The sequence below is a fragment of the Pantherophis guttatus genome, chromosome 2, assembly GCF_059756535.1.
Source record: "Pantherophis guttatus breed Tessera chromosome 2, ASM5975653v1, whole genome shotgun sequence".
In the NCBI taxonomy this organism is placed as follows: domain Eukaryota; kingdom Metazoa; phylum Chordata; class Lepidosauria; order Squamata; family Colubridae; genus Pantherophis; species Pantherophis guttatus.
Genome location: NC_142064.1, coordinates 251,094,253 through 251,116,948, shown reverse-complemented (window position 1 = coordinate 251,116,948; position 22,696 = coordinate 251,094,253). Strand labels below are relative to the sequence as shown.

Sequence of the window (22,696 nt, the reverse complement as noted above, 5' to 3'; positions counted from 1 at the left end):
CGGGCAGGTGGGTGGAGCTTCCCACCGCTTTTACTACCGGTTCGCAAGAACCGGACAGAACCGGGAGCAACCCATCACTGCTCCCTTCCCTTCCCCTCCCCTCCCCTCCTCTCCTTTCCTTTCCTTTCCTCCTGGATCTCAATCAGCCACTGTGCTTAATTTGTTCAGACCTCTTAAAAAGCAGTCACTGTACATTCGAGGCACATATTTCTGACTTAATTATTCATTGCGTGAAGACATTCTTCTTTTTGTCTGTCCTGAACTTATGGTTAATCAGGTGGTCTACTCTGTGTCAGAACAGCTTAGCTGGGAATTCTGCATTTTTGAAGTAGACAAGGCGTTCGGTGAAGCCCGCACCTAGCTCCTTGTTTTCATTCTGGCAGAGCCAGGTCTGACAAATCTATCATTCTGTGCCATCAATTATTAATGCATGCCGCTGAACTGGGCCATTGGATTTTTAGACGTGGGAAGTACCTGTTGCAACTGGTCTCTTCTAGGAATTGGGGAGAGAAGCGTAGGGCTCAAGTTTTCTGGCATCATTATAGCTTCCAGTAAGGGGGGGGGGGAGAACATGCTGCAGTGCCTATAATGCAGTGTTTCTCAACCTTGGCAACTTTATGATGTGTGGACTTCAACTCCCTGAATTTCCCAACCACACATCTTAAATTTGCCAAGGTTCAGAAACACTGCAAAATATAGTAAAAGGGAGGCCCTGTCCCACTAAAACTGAGTGGGGCATAAACTTGTTGGCTTCCATAGGAATAAAGGCAGTCGCTTTTCCCCTTAGGAAAGGAGGTGGGTCACAGCCATCTGACTGCTACCAGATGATGCTCACCGTAACTTAGCTCCACTTTTTAAAGGATCCATGAAAAGGTTAAGTACTGCCACTGAGACGGCATTTGGTGCATTCATTCCAGAGGCATCATCTCCTTCCTGAGTAGCAACCATCAGAAGGATGAGAGTCTGCCCATCTCTTAGTTCGGAGATTGGCAGCTGCCACGAGGACAACAGAATCGCAGTGATAGCTTTTTTTCTCTCTCTCTCAGCAGGCGGCTAAGCCGGCTGTGATGAATCTGTCCTGTCTGGGAGCCCAGAGCAATTATGATCCAGGGAGGGTTGAAGCTGCACTGCTGGATGCAGGCCAGGGGTGGCCTCGTTTGTTTGTTTTTTTATGGAAAGGTTAACGGAGGGAAAAGATCATAAAGGGATTGCTCATTTAGAAGACAACCCTATACGAGTTCCCCAGAACAATTAAGGCGGCTGCAAAAAAGGACAACGGCCTCTTGAAGAGCATCCAGATCCCAGGAGGTAATTATCCTGTTCTGTTCTGCCTTGGCCAGGCCATATAATCCCAGTTTCAAAAGGACATTGATAAATTGGAGCAAGTCCAGAGAAGGGCTGCCAAGGACTGGGAACCGCATCCTATGAGGAATAGTTAAAAAACCTATCTATCTATCTATCTCTATCTATCTATCTATCACCTACCTTCCTATCTATAGTCATAAGTCACTCTTTTCAGTGTTATTGTAACTTCGAACGGTCACTAAACGAATGGTTGTAAGTGGATGTAGTGGGATGAAAATTCAAGGAGGTAAATACAGATTATCTATCTATCATCTGTTTGTCTCTGTCTGTCTGTCTGTCTATCTATCTCTATCTCTACCTCTCTCTATCTCTCTATCTACCTATCTCTATCCATCTCTATCTATCTCTATCTATCTATCCATCTCTATCTATCTATCTATCTATCTATCTATCTATCTATCTATCTCTATCTATCTATCCATCTCTATCTATCTATCTCTCTCTCTCTCTCTCTTTCTCTCTCTCTCTCTCTCTATCTATCTATCTATCTCTATTTCTATCTATCCATATCTATCTATCTATCTATCTATCTATCTATCTATCTATCTATCTATCTATCTATCTTCCCCCGCCTGAGGATTTTAAACAATGATTGGATAATCAACTATCAGGGATGACTTAGGGAATCTTGCAGTGTGCAGAGGGTTGATTTTGATGACCTCTTAGATCCCCTTCCAATTCTATGATTCATTTAATTTAACATTCCAACACAGCCTTTCTGGACAATGGCCTCTCAAAAAGGCTGCATCAGTTGCACTGCATTCCATTCAAAAGTTAAATTCCAAAAATCTAACGATAAGTAGCACTTGAAAATGTGATTCGGTTTGTATGAAATTATTTCCTCATATTGCAGTAAACATACTTGCAGCTTGCCCAATCAAATTGCATCAGTTTTTTAAAAAATTGATCTCAGCAAATGTAGGGGACAAGTCAGCAGGTAGTCCATCACCTGCCAACCCATAATAGCCCATAATCTCAGTGCCTTTTCCCCTCATCTCTGTTTTATGCTAATCTAATCAGTCTTAGATAGCCTAGGTATACATTTCCAAACCAACTACAAAGCACTAACCCAGGCAAGGAGTCCACTAGTAACCTATGATAGATAGACACACATACACAGACACATACAGACACAGAAACATAAAAATATCAGTCAACATTAATTTAACAGCACATGATCAATCAAGTACAGTTCATGGATAAATGGGTTCACTTCTAAAAAAACAAGGTTACATAATATAACAATTTATTCACCGCAATCATTAATCTGTTTAGAATTATCCCCCTTTTAGCCTCCATGTTGAGATGTTCCAGGCTAACAGGGTCAAACATGTTTGTAGGAAATTCTTTTGTAAAGGTTTCGTGCGTCCATGTGGCTTTTCAATTTGCAAGAGAAATGTTTCATGACAACTCTGCCAAAAGTCTATTATTTTGTTGTCAAATTTCACCCATGCAATCATAGAGCTGGCGATTGGGGATGAAGGACAATCTTCCTTAACATATTCTTGGGCTGTTCTGCCAGCTTAAACCTTCCACGTGTGAAAGGCGATGGGTTGTGGAAGGCTGCATGGAGGTATTGTGGGTCCCAACCTGCCCTCCCATGAGAGTCAGACATATTCTGATACCTTGAGATTCTTGACAGGCACTGTAGGATCAGAGAAGAAGCTCTGACGAAAAGTGATTTCAATCCCAGCCTCTTTGACTCGCTCCTCCAGATCATCCAAAGTCTGTGGGAATGCAGAAGGAGGTATCATAACCATGAAGATATAAGGACCTGGATAAAGATGTACTTCAGAAACTACATTAAGATAGGGGAATATATATTCTGAGTTTGCACCTCATACTACTAAAACTAATAATAAGCCAATCCCAAACAAAGCACAGTACAGTTCAGCCTGCTGTGTGAATCCAGTGGCTCTATTTTTCAAGCCATGATTGAAAACCCAACTCAGTTATCAACTTAGAATAGAACAGAATAACAGAGTTGGAAGGAACATGGAGGTCTTCTAGTCCAACCCCCTGTTTAGGCAGGAAGCCCTACACCACTTCAGACAAATGGTTATCCAACATCTTTTTAAAAACTTCCAGTGTTGGGGCATTCACAACTTCTGCAGGCAAGTTGTTCCACTGATCAATTGTTTTAACTGTCAGGAAATTTCTCCTTAATTCTGAGTTGCTTCTCTCCTTGATTAGTTTCCACCCATTGCTTCTTGTCCTGCCCTCAGGTGCTTTGGAGAATAGTTTGACTCCCTCTTCTTTGTGGCAGGCCCTGAGATATTGGAACATTGCTGTCATGTCTCCCCTAGTCCTTCTTTTCATTAAACTAGACATACCCAGTTCCTGCAACCGTTCTTCGTATGTTTTAGCCTCCAGTCCCCTAATCACCTTGGTTGCTCTTCTCTGCAGCCTTTCTAGAGTCTCCACATCTTTTTTATATCGTGGTGGCCAAAGCTAGATGCAGTATTCCAAGTGTGGCCTTACCAAGGCATTATAAAGTGATATTAACACTTCACATGATATTGATTCTATCCCTCTATTTATGCAGCTTAGAACTGTGTTGCTGCACACTGCTGGCTGGTTCAACTTATTCAATAAAACATGACCATACAAATAGCAGCTTAGCACAACACATAAAATTATCGCATGCAGAGGTTAAAAACTATGAAAATGACAATGTCATTTTTATGTTTAGAAAATCTCCAGCATTTGTGATCCTGCAGAAAACAGAACTTCAGAATTTCAGTTTCTATGTTCTCAAAAGATACTAGCCCTGTAGCTGTACAAAAATACCTAGTCAAATCTCAGAAGCAGGTTCTTGTTTTGGACTATAAAGCTCCCAATGTTTGCTTGTTGTTTTTTTTTTTTCATTCTTGCTATCATGGGGACAAATACAAAATAAATTGTTTAGAATATTATTATTTCACATACTTTGGCCTCTTTTAACATGTTCATTGGTGTTTTCTAATGTACATGCATTTTCTCTTTTTATTCAGGAAAAATAGACACAAGGGATCAAATTCTATGTGACAAAGAAGCTTTTCTTTTTCTATACCTCTTCCCCGTTGGAGCTCTTGGACCCAATGAGAAACAGCCCCTCTGTAAGCAAAGGAATACTTTTCATGAGTAAAGAGAATATTTGCATTACTGGATGCTACTTATTAAAAGGAGAAACCAAGGAGGAAACAAATCACAAAGAGGAAGCAAAGTAGAATTAGGGATATATGGAGAAATATTTGAGTGCAACTACCTAAAACTAGCTGGGTACTTGTGTATCTGGTATGAACTCAAGCACACTTAGCATTGTTACTTGCACAATTGCCGAAGCCTCAATTGGGATTAGGAGCACATTTGTATCCAGGGTCCAGGAGCTGCTTTTCTTTTAAAATATTTTTTTTTCAAAGAAGTGAAAAATGTAACATATACTGTGATTCTAATAGTCAGTGGTGGATTTCAAATTTTTTTACTACCGGTTCTGTGGGTCTGGCTTGGTGGGCGTGGCATGGCTTGGTAGGCATGGCAGGGGAAGGATACTGTAAAATCTCCATTCCCTCCCCACTCCAGGGGAAGGTTATTGCAAAATCCCCATTTCCTCTCGATCAGCTGGGACTCAGAAGGCAGAGAATAGATTGGGGTGGGGTCAGTCAGAGGTGGTATTTACCGGTTCTCCTAATTACTCAAAATTTCTGCAACCGGTTCTCCAGAACTGGTCAGAACCTGCTGAAACCCACCTCTGCTAATAATGCTGATCTCTCTGTTCTGCTGTGTCTCTGGTATAATAATAATTGTGATAATGATAATACCCAACAATGTGCAAGTATTATGAGACATAGCTTGCATCAATCATAGCCTGCATTAATTACAGCTGCTTTGATCACCCACAGTTTCTTAATTTCTCTGATAATAGACTGGGATTAATCAAAAATGAAGAACAGGTTTGGGCAGGAGGAGGATCGCTTAGCCCCAGTGATGCTAGTGGCAATATACCACCATGAGAGATGCAGAGCTTCAGCCTGCTTGCCAGTCACAGGTCATGTAAAAATAATTCTGGGGTTTCACATTTGCATAAATGTGATAGACATTGGAAAACAGCTGGTGAAAATGTTCCTCTTCTTTCTTGGAGCTATTTGTGGGGCTTTGTTTTGTTTTTTTCCTTCTCTGAAAGAGGAAGCTGTAATTGTTGTTAGGACATCGTTGAGACAAATAGCCCTCAGCTGAGATCTCAGTTGACATTTATTAAAATTCAGTAAGGAAAAAAAAAAAGGTCCTGAAAATATATTTTCTGCTAGAGAGAGCAGTCTAGAAGCATATTAAGAGACTCATTACTTCTTCTCTTGTCATTTCCTCCTTTTTCGCATCCCAACCTCTCCCACCCCCTCTCATCTGTCTAACTTCAGTCTGAGAAACTCAAATGTGGAAGGAGAATTACAGCACCATTCTTGTTATTTCACCATATATGGGCACCTTCATGCCAGCTTTTGATTCCTGGCAACTGCATGGACTAAGACCTTGTAAAGGTTCCTCCCCACTCCCCAGAAGTGATCTGCCCTTCCTTCCTTCTTTCCTATGGCTGAGAGCAGGGGTGAAATCCAGCAAGTTCTGACAGGTTCTGGAGAACTGGTAGTGGAAATTTTGAGCAGTTCAGAGAACCGGCAAATACCACATCTGGCTGGCTCCAGAGTGGGGTGGGGAATGGAGATTTTGCAGTATCCTTCCCCTGGAGTGGGGTGGGAATGGAGATTTTGCAGTATCCTTCCCCTGGAATGGGGTGGGAATGGAGATTTTGCAGTATCCTTCCCCTACCATGCCCACCAAGCCACGCCCACCAAGCTACACCCACAGAACCAGTAGTAAAAAAAATTGGATTTCACCACTGGCTGAGAGGCTCCAGGTCACCGGGCCTCTGGCAGGACTAGAACTCATACCGTAGTCACCTGGTTTTTAGCCTGATGCTTTAATCACTACACCAAATTGGTTCTCTATATTACAGTAAACTCAGTGGTGGGTTGCCCCCGGTTCGCACCGGTTCTATAGAACCGGTAGTAAAACCGGCAGGAGGCTCCGCCACCGACATCATCAAAACACTTCTGCACATGCACAGAAGCTTCTTTCTTTGCACAGAAGAGCGCACACGCGGCCCCGCTGCGAACCGGTAGTAAAGGTAAGTAGAACCCACTCCTGAGTATACTATATAGTTCTACTTAATAAATATGGAATTGATTTCACCTTCTACATGGGTAAGAGCATTCTAAACGAAGTTTTGCCCAGAAAGCCAGCAGACTAGGGAGGGGATAATTTTTGCCATTTCTTCTTCCAACAGGCCAGCCCCATAATTCTGAAGAGTTCCCAAACATCCAGAGCAGATTTTCTGAGACAGAAGGGACTCCGGGTGTTTGTGTGTGCAGAATCCTCAATTAGCCAGTGTTTCTTTTGGTCCACAGATCACACAATGGATTAAACCCGTTTTTAATAATTTATATTGTGCAAATGTTCACTATATCTTAAGTCCTGACATTTTGAAGGAAATCTTTCTTTGAGTTTCTAAGGATATTCAAGCCTGAGATATACCCAGAAGTTTAAATTGTCCATTTGTGTGTAGATTAAAGGGATGGTTGCTAATACTGCTAATAATCCAAAAGAAGATTAGGATTATATACAGTAGTAATTACAGAGATGGCATCAAATAGAGACAATTTCAGAGACAATCATGGAGAAAGACCTTAATTTTAACTCTGTGCATTCAGTTCAGGGATAGGGTCTTTGTGCTGAGAGAGAGATACACGGATATTCAATACCTTGCTGAAGTTTGAGATTTATTTCTGGTAGATAAACTACTGGTATATTAGTATGCATTAGGAAACTCAAATCTAATGAAAATAATATATATAAGTGGAAAGCAATCACCATAGATAATATGAGCTAGGCTGCATTTATACAAATTCGAAATGTTTTAGTACGGATTTGAGTGGCAAACAGCAACAAGAGGAAAGATCAGCTGAGATACTGCAAAATATGGGGTGGGGGTGGGGGGAAACCAGGGGTGAAATGCTCCCGGTTCGGACTGGATTGCCTGATCTGGTAGCGATGGAGGCGGGTGGTTCGGAAAACCGGTAGCAAAAATCCCTGCCCACCCCCCACCCCATGCCCAGCTGAACCGCTTGATCATCAGAGCCTTTTTTTTTACTTTTAAAAGCATTTTTTCCTACAACCTCTTTGGCCGAAAAAATGCTTCTAAAAGTAAAAAAAAAAAGCCTCTGATGATCGCACGGCTCAGCTGGGATCATCAAAGGCTTTTAAAAGAAAAAAAACCTTTTTTTTCTTTTAAATGCCTCTGACGATCCAAGCTGAGTTGCCTGATCGGCAGAGACTTTTTTTCTTTTAAATGCCTCTAATGATCAGGCAACTCAGTTTGGATTGTCAGAGTTGCTTGATCGGCAGAGGCATTTAAAAGAAAAAACCCCTTTTTTTTCTTTTAAATGCCTTTGACGATCCAAGCTGAGTTGCCTGATCGTCAGAGGCATTTAAAAGAAAAAAAGTCTATGCCGATCAGGCAACTCAGCTGGGATCGTCAGAGCCTTTTGAAAGCATTTTTTTACAACCTTTTCCCCAAAGAGGTTGTAGAAAAAATGGTTTTAAAAGTAAAAAAAGTAAAAAAAAATTGGCCACGCCCACCCAGTCACATTACCTCCCCCCCCCAAGCCACGCCCGCAGAACCGGTAGTAACAAGTTTTAGATTTCACCACTGGAGGAAACCCATGGCAAAAACCAGGAGGTGAATAAGAATGGACTTTAGAGAATAAGTCAATCCCCGCTTCTCTATATCAGCCCCTCAAGTACTGGAAGACAGCTATCATGTCCCCCATAATTCTTCTCTTCGATAGGCTAGACATACCTAGGTCCCTCAACTGTTCATCTTGCAGTTTATCCTATAATCCCCTAATTGTCTTTGTTGCTCTTCTCTCCGTACCTTCTACAGTCTCAGCAACTTTTATGTATTGCGGTGACCAGAAGTGGATGCAGTAATGTGGCCTCACTAGTGCAGTATAAATCAGCATTATCACTTCTCATGATCTTGATGTTATCCCTTTGTTGATGCAGCGCTGAACTGCAGTGGCTTTTTGGTCAGCTGCAGCCCATTGCTAACTCATACTTAAGTGGTGATCCACTAGGACACCTCAATCTCTCTCACGGTTACTAATGTTGAGCCAGGCACCATCTATTTTGTACCTTTTTCTCTCCTTCCTTATCATTTTGTATCCTTCCTTGCAGGGGTGAAATGCTCCCGGTTCGGACCGGATCACCCGATCCGGTAGCGATGGTGGTGGGTGGTTCGGAGAACCTGTAGCAAAAATCCCTGCCCCCCCCCCCATGCCCAGCTGAGCTGCGCAATCATCAGAGGCTTTTTTTTTTTTACTTTTAAAAGCATTTTTTCTACAACTTCTTCAGCCAAAAAAATGCCTTTAAAAGCCTCTGACAATCCCAGCTGAGTTGCCTGATTGTCAGAGGCTTTTAAAAGCATTTTTTTCCTGCAACCTCTTAAGGTTGTATAAAAATGCTTTTAAAAGTAAAAAAAAAAAAAGTTGGGTCACGCCTACCCAGTCACATTACCCACCCACCCCCACCAAGCCATGCCCACAGAACCGGTAGTAACAAATTTTACATTTCACCACTGCTTCCTTGTCCACTTTTAAGATCCATTCTTTTCAGACCTCACCAAACACTGCCTGCATTTTAAAATCTTATTTTGAAACCACAAGAGCTAGGACTATGAGAAGGAGTTTTGTTTAGTTGTTTTGTCTTTTATGAAATAATACGTGTGGAGATTCTGAAAATGCTGAAGATTGTGTCAGTTATATTTATTTAGTTATTCGTTTATATGTTGGGGAGTTTCTATTGCTCAAAAGAGGAACTTAAAGCAACTACATAATTAGACGGTAATGAAAGCACACCCTGAAATAGGAATGATTTGCCAGTTTTATTGGCGACTGGCAATTATTACAGAATCAGGGCTTTTATGAAGCAAAGGCTGCTGCCAAGATATTTTAAAGATCATTGCATAAAGTAAATGTGAAATATCGTTGTGCGTATCCCCTGGCCAACAAGAACTGGCATAATGTCAAGGATGCAACAAAGATTCTGTCTTCACTACAATTGTGTCTCTAGACTATTTTTTAATTTTCTCTATTGAAATCATCATTTACCGAGTGGGGGGAAAAGTAAAGATGTAGTTCAAGGCCTTAATGGTTATCAGAAATACACCAGTTTTCCTCTACTGTGGATTACAATACTAGGGCGTGGAGCTGGTTTGCTATAGGAGAAAGGCACTATCCATTGCCAGAACAAATATTCTGCACAAGGACTGTCCTAGTTTTAAAACCCTGCATCTGTGATTAAAAGAATCAGGTAGCAGGTGATGGACTGATTAATTGAAATTCTGGAACGTAGTTAGAATGAAGTGGTTTTAGAAGAGATTTATGAACAAAGGCAGTGTAGTGATTATTAGTCTTGGACTGAGGAGATATACTTTCAAGTCCTCTCTAAATCATGGGGCCAGGCTTCTCTCTTAAGCTAACCTATCTCACAGGACTGTTGCTATAGCAATAAAATGAAAGACCCCATGTATATTATCTTGAGCACCGATAAGAAAAGATGGAATATAACTGCAGTAATTAATCAATGAATTGTCCTTGGTTTCTTTGGAAATCAGCCCAGTACTGAACCTCTGGAAGAAACAATGCAGTTTGAATATACAAACTGCAAGGATGATGTATTAGACTTGGAAACCTGTTGTGGTTAGGATGGGAACCAGGGATTATAGTCAGGATAAGATTTAAAGGCGCGTGTTCTGGAACCTGTTGCAAATTACAGAATGACTAAGAGATTAAGCTGGGGTCTACACTCAGGTTTGGGTTCCATACCGATGTAAACACCTCTGTGGTCTGCTGTATTGTGGCAATCTTCGTCCAGCTCCATTTCTTGAAGAGCTGCACACGGGTGGGATTGTGCAGTGTGGCAGATGGGTGGGTGCGGAAAAAGGTGGGGAAACGCTGGCGATTGGAAAGGGCTGGTGAGCTGGAGCCGTAGGACAACTGAAAAGAAGGAGATGGAAATATGATTAAAGACAGGAAGATTGAGACACCCGACATTCCTTAGCTAACTTTGAGATGAAGATTTTCTTTCTGCCCCTTCATACATGCACACAGATCTGTCTGGTTAACACCGAAGACATCTGTTCCTTCCTATGCATCTAGGATAATTAGAACTGCAGAAAAAACAATGGCTACCAACCTGCCTTCCATTGAGGACCTATATACTGCACAAGTCAAAAAGAGGGCTGTGAAAATATTTACAGATCCCCTCACATCCTGGACATAAACTGATTCAACTCCTACCCTCAAAACGACGCTATAGAGCACTGCACAACAAAACAAAACAACTAGACACAAGAACAGTTTTTCCCCAAACGCCATCACTCTGCTAAACAAATAATTCCCTCAACACTGTCAAACTATTTTCTAAGTCTGCACTACTATTAATCTTCTCATTGTTCCCATCACCCATCTCCTCCCACTTATGATTGTATGACTGTGACTTTGTTGCTTGTATTCTTACGATTTATACTGACTGTTTCCTAATATGATTTGATTGCTTATTTGTACCCTATGACTATCATTAAATCTTGCACCTTATGATTCTTGATGAACGTATCTTTTCTTTTATGTAGACTGAGAGTATATGCACCAAGACAAATTCCTTGTGTGTCCAATCACACTTGGCCAATAAAAAATTCTATTCTATTCTATTCTAGAGATGCTTCAGTCGAGGTTATGGAGTCCTCCAATGTATTTTACCTTCTTCCATTCACGATGCATGGAGAAAGATAGGGTCTATGGTATCATAGATACGCGGGGAAAGATGCTAAGAGAAAGGTATAGTACTTTGAAGCATTTTCTTCGTGTGTTTCAGGTTGAAAATTTCAGCTTGCAGGGTCAAAATTAGAGCTGGCTTCTCCCATAGCATCATTATCTATCTATCTATCTATCTATCTATCTATCTATCTATCTATCTATCATCCATCCATCCATCCATCCATCCATCCATCCATCCTTCCATCCATCCATCCATCCATCCATCCATCCATCCATCCATCCATCCATCTATCTATCTATCTATCTATCTATCTATCTATCTCAATAGGACCGATGCTTACCACAATGAGATTCCACATGCGTGCGGCCTCGGCCACCAAGGTGGAAACACTGCTGCAGCCAGGCATAAGGATGATCTTGATGGGATCATTGTAGAGGAGTTCATACAGAAATTTAGTTGCCACACCAGGTTCACACTGTAGGTGGAGAGATAAACCTCATCACCAAGAATCTCAAACTGCTCATGGTCCTACATGCACCCCATTCAAAATTCTGGTCAAACTCGGGGTTTATTTTCATATTAAATGCTAAGCAAGAAGCTGTACATAAAATACTTTAATGGAGCCCAAACACGAATCAGTTGCAAATTAGAACGAGTAGAAGAAACATGGAAGATTAATGCTTGGGCAAAATTAATAATAGAAAGAGTTAAATGGCCATGTAAATTCGGGTAGAATAGAACGGAAAAAGCTTTTGTAGTAAAGCGAGAATGTAATTTGTTAAGTAGGCAGAGAAAAGCATACAGCACTTGGCTTGCCAATGAACCTTCCTCTCACAGATGGACCACTGCCCTCCTGTGAGTCTTGCTCCGTAAAAAAACAATATCATATACTTGCCAACTACTCTGCCAAGACCTAGAAATGATGCCACTCCTGAAAGACCAGAGTTCTTGGATTGCAATGGGGTTGCACAATGAAGAAAATGGCTTCTCCAAAAAGTCAGCTTACCACAGACACGCTATACCCCTTACTCCCCTAGCTTTGGAACAATGAAGGTATTAAGTTAGAACAGTGTTTTCACCAACCTGGGTCTCTCCTAGAAACATGGACTTCAGTTCTGAGAATTTCCAGCCAGTATGTCCACTGCTGAGAATTCTGAGAATTGAAGTCTATAATGCTTGGAAGATACCTAGGATGACAAAAACACAGTTATTTTACCCATTTATTAGAGGTATGGGTCATCCATCTCATTTAGAAACAACTCTAGGTTAGAAGGCTTCATAGTAGTGAGGAATCAATAATTAATTGGATTTTTGTTGACAAGTTTAAAAAGATGTCAACCCTGGAGTTTGAACTGGGTTTGAATGGGAGAGAGCAGGACAGCTGAAGAGGCCTGGCCCCACCTTTCTTGGAATTCACTGGGTTTAAGTGAGGAAGGAAATGACTTTTCCATGGACACATTGTCAGTTGTCAGAAACAACTTCAGTTCATTTCTATGCCAACATGCAGAAAGAAAAACCAACCTATTAGAGACAGGATGAATTTTCACCATGGAGAAGCAGACCAAAGGTTATTTCCCCCACATTTCCACTAATAAGGCATAATAAGGCATAGCATAGCTAAGCCTCTCAGGCTGATGGTGACTATAAATAGGAGTAAAATCTCCCTTGTATTGAACACGATGCTGGTGACTTTGTGAGCAGGTCCATATCACTTTGTGAGCAACAGTTCATAAACACCTTGCATTGCCATTTTCCAGGCCATTTTCTCAACGTCCAGTCATCTGAGGACTTTCCAATTAAGAGGTTGGAGCCAAGTTGACTAATGAAACTTTATCTCCCACTAATCTCCCACTAAGGCAGAGTAGGCAATGTGATTCCCGACAGCCACCTAAGATCACAGCTGCTAAAAATGGTGGCAGCGTCCCTAAAATGTGTAGATGGAAAACACCCAACTGCAGCCTTAACTTAACCAAAAAAAGTAAATGAAAAAAATCCAGCTCCTACCACAAAACAATGGCCCTGCCCATCCTGCACTATTGTCATCAGTTGTTGTATGCAGTTTGTTACTGTCATCCTGTCCATCCAAAGGTTCTCCACACCTTCAACGGGCTTGAACAACTAATGCCTACCTACAACTATTCCCTAACTGTGCACATCCTATAGGACCCCAGCCTTGCTTGGTCTCTCTTTGAATAAATGTGCCATCCAAGACCCTCCTGCTGTTTTTTTTTCTACCCCCCCACCACCACATACCCCATGTGCCCCATCCTGTTCCTGGCTGTGAGCCTCCACCGCAAGGGGATGATGAATTATTCAGGGCCTCGCCGCCCCAAGAAAGAGGATCAGTTTCCATGGAAACCTCAGGCAGGCGCTGCCACGGCAACCTGTCAGCACCAGGGAGCGGGCTTCAATAGGGAAGGAACAAAGGGAACGCCATGGTGGGGGGGAGGACGGTTGACTGGGAACCACAGGAGAGCAGAAGACAAGGAGGGAGAGAGAAACAGGAACAGGCAGGGCCGGGAGGGGAGATGTGTGTGGGAGAAGGGACAGACGACCAGACAGACTGATGGGTAGAGAAATGGATGTGAGCAGAGACTGCCTATGTAGGGTTGGAGGAAAGCAGAGAATAATAATAATAAATAAATAAAGTTTGCAAAAATTCTGTGCAAGGGAACCAGGCAGTATGGTGGCAACTGGGCCACGTTGCTTTGTGCCTGAGGAGAATGGAGGAGGAAAAGGGCTGATGTACATAGCTGTGGGTAGCTGGGCAAAGGAAAGAGCTACAGGGATTTCAACATGAGCATCGTGTGTGGGGGAAAGATTTGTAGGAATGGACATGTGGCCTGCCTCAAGTTGCCAAAGTCAATCCAAGAATCTTTAAGGCAAGGAGTGGCAGCAAATGAGGAAGTTAAAAGATGGGTGTTTTTGGAAATCCTGCCCATATATGCCCCTCAGGGCTACATTAACAGGATCATGGTGGGGCCACCAATCCATAGGTACACCTAGACCCACTGACAGTGACAGTATCCCAGGAAAGCCACAAGAAAGAGCAGGAAGAGTTTGGTTCACTTCCCAGTCTTGGGAAGAAAAACATGGTCTAAATATGGCAACATGTGGCATAAGGAGCCTTGGTGGCGCAGCGGACTAAAGTGCTGTTAAGTAGCCACTTAGTTGCCAGTTGTCTGCAATTACTGCAAGTTCAAATCTCACCAGGCTCAAGGTTGACTCAGCCTTCCATCCTTCCGAGGTAGGTAAAATGAGGACCCGGATTGTGGGGGCAATAAGCTGACTTTGTATAAAAAGAACACCGCTTGGGGGGGCCTAAGCAGGTATATACAAAAGTATGAAGGCTATTGCTTAACGCATTGTAAGCCGCACTGAGTCTCCAGAGAAGGGCGGCATATAAATCGAACCAATAAATAAATAAATAATAAATAAATAAGGACCCATACCGTAATGGCCTTTACAGAACTCATGATGAAAACCAGGAGTCTACTCCAGTTAGGGATGAAAGACATGGCTTGTTCCCAGTTGTTATCTAACCTGAAGGACATTACAGAAGGCACCAATAGAAGAGAATATTTGTAGCCGAGAGTTGAACTGTGGGTCTTTGATGCTCTCTGAGCTTGGCTGTTTTTTTTTTGCAAACATTTTATTACCCAGCTGGGCAACATCATCAGTGCACTTATCTAGTTTGGTAATGAAAGGTCTGCAAGAAAACAACCAAGCTCAGAGTCCACCAAGGAACCCACATTCCAGAAGGCTTAAACCACACAGGAAACATCATTTTACAACAGCACCCCCCCGGTTTCTCTTCCATACATTATTTGTGGCACATTGTGCTGTTCAGGGCACAATAACTCATCTAATACAGCTCATTTATCAGAGAAAATATTAAAAAAACACATGTAGAAATAAAAACAAAAGGACAAAGGGTTGAATAAGAACTTAACAAACAAGGGGAGTTGTCCAACACATATTAGAGAGCAATAAGTGCAAATGGAAAGACTCAAGATTGCTTCGGTCAGAAATGGTGCATGCAGACCTAAATGGACGAAAAACATGGCACGTGAGTGTGCAACGGAAGCACATAAAACAATTGGGCATGACCAAAGCTAGTTCCTTGGAAATACCATGCCAATTCTCTGCATAGTCTTTTTCTGTACAGTCTTTCTTGAAGGAGACACATGAATTAAAAAAATGAAATGTTGGAAAGCAGAGAGGATGATTGACAGGGATGTTTATACTTCAAGAGACAAATCTGGCTTAGGGAACGTTTGCTATTCAACCCTGTTTGCAACTGACTTTGGTCTATTTTGGTTTGGGCAGGAACTGATGCTCTGAGGACGGGGAATTTCACATCATCGTTGGCTCAAAAGAAGCTGATTGCTCCCTTCCTCCTCTACTTGCCTCCTCACACCAAAATCCACCCATACCTATACTGGTAACTCTAGAGCAGTGTTTCTTAGCCTTGACAACATTAAGATGTATGGACATTAACTCCCAGAATTCCCCAGCCAGACATTGAAGTCCACACATCTCCAAATTGTCAGGGCTGAGAAACACTGCTGTAGAATACAGGTAGTCCTCAACTTACAACCGTTCAGTCAATGACCATTTGAAGTTCTGAAAAACAGGTGACTTACTGCTGATCCTCACACATGCAATTGTTGCAGAATTTCCACAGTCATGTGATCAAAATTTGGGAACTTGGCAACTAGCATGTATTTACTGCAATGCCCTGGGATCATGTGACCACTATTTGCAACTTTCTCAGCCGGCTTCTGATAAGTAAAGTCAATGGGGAAAGCCAGATTCGTTGAAAACCCATGGTGAATGCTTAGTACCCATGACAAAACAATTGTAAAATTGGGTGTGAATCACTTGACAACTGTTTTGTTTAACAAAGTCTGGCCCCAATTGGGGTCATATGTCAAGGACTACCTGTAACCTTGAATCAGATCATAGGTCTTACCTCTGTTTATCCACATGGTTGGTACTGATGAAGATAGCCTCATAACATCTGTGATGCTTCCTCAATCAACCTTTCGTGATGATTGGCATAGTGACTTCCCATTTAAGACCTATATCTAAACAAACTACAACCAAACTACCAACTGTTGTATAATGTACTGTATTATCTTCAAGAAACTGCTATGCTGACAAAGACCTCCAGTCCCGTAAGCCCAGTGGTGGGATTCAGCCAGTTCGCACCACTTCGGGAGAACCGGTTGTTAACTTTCTGAGCAGTTTGGTGAACTGGTTGTTGGAAGAAATCATTAGGGCAGAGAACCGGTTGTTAAATTATTTGAATCCCACCACTGCGTAAGCCCCATTAAATATATAGTTTTCTGAGGGTCCTTGGTGCTGTTTGAGTTTGGTTATTTCTTGTAGATGTTTCATTATCCAAACTTAGGTAGCATCATCAGTGCTAGTCAAGCTAATCAGAGTAGCACTGATGTTACCTGCTTTGGGTAATGAAACATCTACGACCAAGCTCAGAGAGCACTAAATACCCCTCATTTCAACCCTGAGCTACAAATATTCTCCTTTATTGATATACTTTTCTTCAAGCTGAACTTGAGTCCTGGAGACTACATGCCTGCATTCACACAATTATCTTGACAGTTGCACGGAAAGGTTTTCCACTGCCTCTGCTGGGATCTTTTTCCAGTCTAACCTAAAGCCAAGAATTTCCTGGTGGTCTCTTATCCGTACAAACCACTCTTAAGTCTGCTTAGTGTTTAAGTCCAGGGCTCCCTAAAATGTACTTCTCAACTTCCATTCCTTTTAGAGGACTACAGGTAGTCCTCGACTTACAACAGTTCATTTGGTGACCGTTCAAAGTTACAGCGGCACTGAAAAATGTGACTTATGACCGTTTTTCACAGTTACGACCTTTGCAGCATCCCCGTGATCCTGCGATCAAAATTCAGATGCTTGGCCACTGGTTCATACTAATGACTGTAGCTGTGTCCCAAGGTCATGTGATCACCTCCTGCAACCTTCTGACAAGCAAAGTCAATGGAGAAGCCAGATTCACTTAACAACCGGATTACTATTTTATCAATGGCAGTGACTCACTTAACAACGGTGGCAAGAAAGGTCGTAAAATGGGACAAAGCTCACTGAACAAATGTCTCATTTAACAGCAGAAATTTTGGGCTCAATTGTGGCCGTATGTCGAGGACTACCTATAATTGCGAACGCTGCTGCTTCTCCTCTTCTTTTTCCTTCTCACATTAAAAGCATGCATCTTCCTTCAATATTTCTCTCTACATGGGAACCCTAGCAAATTGTTAACTGAGTCATTCTCACTTTTGGAATCTCCAACCCCTTCCACCACCACCTCCATTTCTGAAGAGGGTCTCCAAACTTTGCTTCCAATAGATGCACGAATGTCACTGTTCCTGTCCTACCTTTTTTCCATCTGTTTACTTTCTTGCTGTGTTGGACCATTACACCCTATGAGAGTTCTCTGCCTCCCGGTCTTCCAGGTCATTCTTTTTCCCAGATCCTCTAATTATGGTCTGGGGCAGTAACCCAAATAAGGAGCCCCATAACTCCTTCGTCTTCAAGCTCTTTGGAGGAGCCCATCTTTGGCCGTTTCACCAACTCTTCCAAAGAAATGAGAAGGTTGCGCAGAGTCCTACCAAAGGAGGCTCTGTCTGACCCAAAGGAACATGTTGAAAGTTGGGTGAGAAAAGAAAGACTTCTGTTTGATTATGCTCACAGTCTCTACCTCTCCCATAGCTCGAAAGCCTTGAATGCTAACTTCAGTCCTGCTATTTTCCTGCCCCTCATTTTTTAGCCTTCTTGTGAACCTTCACACGCACAGCCCTGCTCCCTCAACCAAGACCAGCTCCAGGATTTCCACGTCTCTTACTTTGAAGGTTGCTTTGTCTTTCCATCCTTCTATGAACCTTCTCCCCCTAAGAGTATCCTAGTTGCGTAGACCGACCGACCGACACCTTTTAAAACACCTCTTCCAAGCAAGCCGCTTTGGTCTCCATTTACAGATGGGTCCCTTGCTTGATCTGGCGGTGAGGAGGACTTGTGCCAAGATTGCCCATTATGTTCAAGCATCCCACTGCAGGCAGAACTTACCTTGGTTATAAGGCACAATGTTCTCCTCTCCCAATTTTGATTTCTCCCACCTCCTTCCAGTGAAATTGGGGGGTGGGGAGGGCTTCCCTATCGCAACCAAGGACCCTCTTCCCTTCTCTCCCCCCCCCTGTGGAAGCCCACCGGTGCCCCACCTGGGCGCTGGGGCAGGTGGGGCTCTGCTCACCTCGCTGTCGCGGTGGTCGAGACGCAGCTCGTAGTCGGGCAGAATGTCCCTCCGGCTGTTGACGTCCTCGAGGGCCATCTGGGCGGAAGGCAGGCAGGCTTGGCCCCCCGGCCAGCCGCCGGTCATGGGAAAAAGCGCCCCGATGTGCAGCCTCTTCTTGCCTGCGCCCAGCGGAGGAGAGAGCAAGAGCCAGCCCGTGAGTACCAGCAAGGCCGCCTGGGGGCCCCCGCCGGGCCGCGGGCCGGGTAAGGCCATGGTGCCGGCCGGAGGTCAGGGGCGACGGCGGCGAGGGCGCGCGGTGGTGGCTGCACTGCGCGGCGGTGGCGGCGGCGAAAGCGCCGGAGCCGGCTCCTCCATGGCGCTGCCCGGCGTCGGTGCTGCAGTAAGCGAGCGAGCGAGCGAGCAAGCGAGCTGGCGGGCGGGCGGGCGGGTTGGCGAGCGAGCCAGCCAAGAGGAGGGGGAGGGTGAGGAGGGGGCGGGGGCTGATGTCAGCGCGGAGCCGGCGCGGAACGCCGCCGTCCAAGGGCGCGGGGGGAATTGCAATAAGCCCACCGCACCGCCTCGTCGCAGGGGCGGCGGGCGGGCGAGGGAGCGAGGCGGCCAAGGAAAAGCACCGATGATGGGGAAGAACGAAGAGGGAACGAAATGCAGAGACCACCCCCTCCCCACCTCCTGGGGGGGGGGGGGTTTGTAGGAGAAAAGCAACCCAAAAAAAAAAAAGGCGCTAAGAAAAGAGCGGACGACTGCTAGAAAAGGAGAGGGGAGACTAAACGGTTAGGGGACCATCTGGGACGATGGGAGAAGCACGAAGAGCGGATGGATGAGAAGTGCGGGGAAAGGGCAGAGAGGATGGAGAAGGCAAAGGAGGAATGGAGCTAGGAACGCTATGAAAAAGGTGTAACGTTCAAGTGAGACAGACCAGAGCCAGGAGGAACAAAAAATGAGATTAGTAAACACACACATACACACACAGAGAGAGAGAGAGAGAGAGAGAGAGAAAGAAAGAAAGAAAGAAAGAAAGAAAGAAAGAAAGAAAGAAAGAAAGAAAGAAAGAAAGAAAGAAAGAAAGAAAGAAAGAAAGAAAAAAGGAAGGAAGGAAAGGAAGGAAGAAAGAAAGAAGAAAGAAGGAAGGAAGGAAGGAAGGAAGAAAGAAAGAAAGAAAGAAGGAAGGAAGGAAGGAAGGAAGGAAAGAAAGAAAGAAAGAAAGAAAGAAAGAAAGAAAGAAAGAAAGAAAGAAAGAAAGAAAGGAAGACTGATGGCGAAGAGGAAGAAGCCAAAGGAATGGGTTAGGCAGATTGGTCAAGTTTACCCAGCCAAATCCCTCTAGCTGGAATTGCCCAGCAGGCTAAGTTGGTTAAACTTTATTATTGGGAGCAGGGGCAAAGGGGTTGGGGTCTTGTGAATGCAACCCACTTGGGTAATGATTCGGAGTAGTATGAGAAACAGAAATTCAGCAGACAGATTAAGTCTGAATCAGAAAGAGTGACAGGGGAATGGACCAATAGGTGGCAAGATAAAATGATGAAGGAAGATATGTTTGAAATGTTTTGGAGATATGTGGAGAAAGAAAAACAGAAGGACAAGAATAAGAATCAGGAGGCAAAGAAATGAAAGAGCACGAGGGGATGTAGATTTGGAGTTTGTTGGAAAAAATATGGGGCGGAGGGTGGCTAGATTAGGATGATGGAAACCAGAAACGGATTGAAATCCAAAAAGAGTGTCAGGTATAAGTTGGAGACCTGAAGGCACCAATCATAGAAGCTTGGATAAAGAAAAGCTATGCAGGGAGGGAAGTGATAAAGAAGTTGAAAGGATGATTAAAGAAAAGAAACATGTATTTAAAAAAAGATGAAAAAAAACCCAGAAAAGTTGGAGTAAAATACCAGGCTCTCCACTGTGACTAGCAACATGCTTCCCTATTACTCATATTTGCTGATGTGTTGGAAGATGGACTCTGGAAAAGGGGATAGTTGAAGAATGAAGAAATTGTGATGATAAAAGGCTGAGCAGAAGAGAAGGAGCAGAGAAAAGAGAGAGAACAGTTAGTAGAAAGATGGGGAAAATGTAGTGAGGGTCGAGGGAAAAGCTAGTAGAAATTAGATGTGGGGAAGGATGGAGAAACAACAGCTGAGGAGGAAGGTGGACTAATGAGAACAGATAAGAAGGAACAGAAATGCAGTTAATGTCGGGAACACAGAAAGAGGAAAGTGACAGATGCAGTTAACAAGCAACAGCCAGATAGAAAAGCAGATAAAAAGAAAGACAATGCAGGATGGGAATCAAAGAGGTGGGGAAAGGAGGCGGTAAGGGAAAGTGAAGAGGCTTTACAAAGACACACAGCAAAATACAAAAAGGCTGACAAAGGAAGGGTGGAGGCAAGGATGCAGATCAGGCATGGAGAGGAAAAAAAGCAGTGGGATTTATCAAAACACACCAAAAGGGACGCAGGGAAGCCATTGAGTGATGGAGATAAAATTGAGGCAAGGATGCCATGGAAATGGTGAACAACAACTAGCAATTCACAAAATGGCAAATCATGGCCATCGAGAAATCAGCAACCAGAGTCTCAGTCTGGCATGCAGAAGGAGCCATTCTAGCCAATTCTGGGCTGCATAAGTAAAGGTAAAGGTTCCCCTCGCACATATGTGCTAGTCGTTCCCGACTCTAGGGGGCTGTGCTCATCTCCGTTTCAAAGCCGAAGAGCCAGCACTGTCTGAAGACGTCTCCGTGATCATGTGGCCGGCATGACTCAATACCAAAGGCGTATGGAACGCTGTTACCTTCCCACCAAAGGTGGTCCCTATTTTTCTACTTGCATTTTTTACGTGCTTTCGAACTGCTAGGTTGGCAGAAGCTGGGACAAGTAACGGGAGCTCACCCCGTTACACAACACTAGGGATTAGGACCGCTGAACTGCTGACCTTTCGATCGACAAGCTCAGCTTCTTAGCCACTGAGCCACTGCGTCCCTTCTGTGTAAGTACACACCACCAATAGCTTACAGTTGAGTTACAACTTTTCCTACACCTTTGCTGCTACCTAGTGAGTGCCTGGATATTTGCAGCCCAGATCAGGTAGCCCTTATCTAGGTGGCCAGAAGAAGAAAAATCTTTTAGATTATCCTGTCCACAGATAAATAGCATCAGAGGAAGTAAACTCAGTTGTAGTGTATCCTTTCTGCTCCACAGTTAGCAGGGCAGAGAAGGTGGAACTTAGTTTCTAGCATGGAGATTCTGGGAGGGCAGGATTCCTGGGTTTTCTGAAAGGGGGGGGATTGATTAGAATAGTGGTATTTGTGCTTTTTTTGGGGAGTGGGGGTTGCACTGTGAAGTCCTTGGCTCTTTTCCCAGCTCTGAGAAATGGGGAGGAGGTAGTGTATATCACCAATTCCTCTCCCTGCTGGTTGCTGACATTTCCCTGGCAAAGAGACACATGCGGAGGTGGCTGGAAAAGGAACGGAAACAAAAGGAAATAAAGGGCCTCCCTAAAGCCCCAATTTAGTGTTCAACCCCTGTAGGGAAACGGAGGCTTTGTAAGAAAGGGTATGTGGATAAGGAAAAACAACTGGAAAAGCAAAGGTTTGCAACCTGGAAATGTAGCCCCTGTTCCATCCTGTGTCCAGTTCTCCCTGTTGTAACTCCTTAGACTCTCATCATGGTTTCTTCCCTGTCTTAAGGTCCATTCTGCCTCTGTTAGGCAATTAATATGAAGTCTTGTGAGGAAAAAGGATTTGGAATTTGGGCTCCCAGGCTTTTGATAGGGAGGGTCAAATTATAATTCATATTATCTCCTGGAGGACCAAAATGGCCAAGAGACAAACGTGTCCCTTTATACAGGACACAAACACACACCCCTACCCCAAGCCACCTGTTTCAGCTCACAGAGCGAGATGTTAAGGCTATAGATGGAATATTTGGAGATCCCATTTTTCTTGGCTATATCTTGTGAAAGGTACTGCCTCAAATGATAACAGAAGAAAAGTGTATGCACAACAGTATTAAGAATACAGGAAGTCTGATGCATATTCCGAATTGCATTAGCAGAAGACTTATCAAAAGACATTTGCCAGCTGTTTCACCATCCCTCCATTGAAACAGCTGGCCTTCAGCAGGAGCTACTCTGAGGGGCAGGGCTGGTGGATGGAGAATGTGACAGTTGCTAGGCAACCATATTC

General features: G+C 43.6%; 1 protein-coding gene across 2 annotated transcripts in view; it reads right to left on the bottom strand.

Annotated features, from left to right (window-relative positions):
* The window catches only part of GABBR1 (gamma-aminobutyric acid type B receptor subunit 1), a 200,383-nt gene that overhangs the window by 27,237 nt on the left and 150,450 nt on the right, over positions 1 to 22,696 (bottom strand). For both annotated transcript variants that reach the window (XM_034431779.3, XM_087883827.1), the window contains exons 7-10: positions 18,524 to 18,684; positions 11,573 to 11,707; positions 10,281 to 10,451; positions 2,991 to 3,092 (exon numbers count right to left, since the gene is read on the bottom strand). In XM_034431779.3, the coding sequence (XP_034287670.1) occupies positions 2,991 to 3,092; positions 10,281 to 10,451; positions 11,573 to 11,707; positions 18,524 to 18,684 (569 nt within the window). The remainder of the gene's footprint in view (positions 1 to 2,990; positions 3,093 to 10,280; positions 10,452 to 11,572; positions 11,708 to 18,523; positions 18,685 to 22,696) is intronic.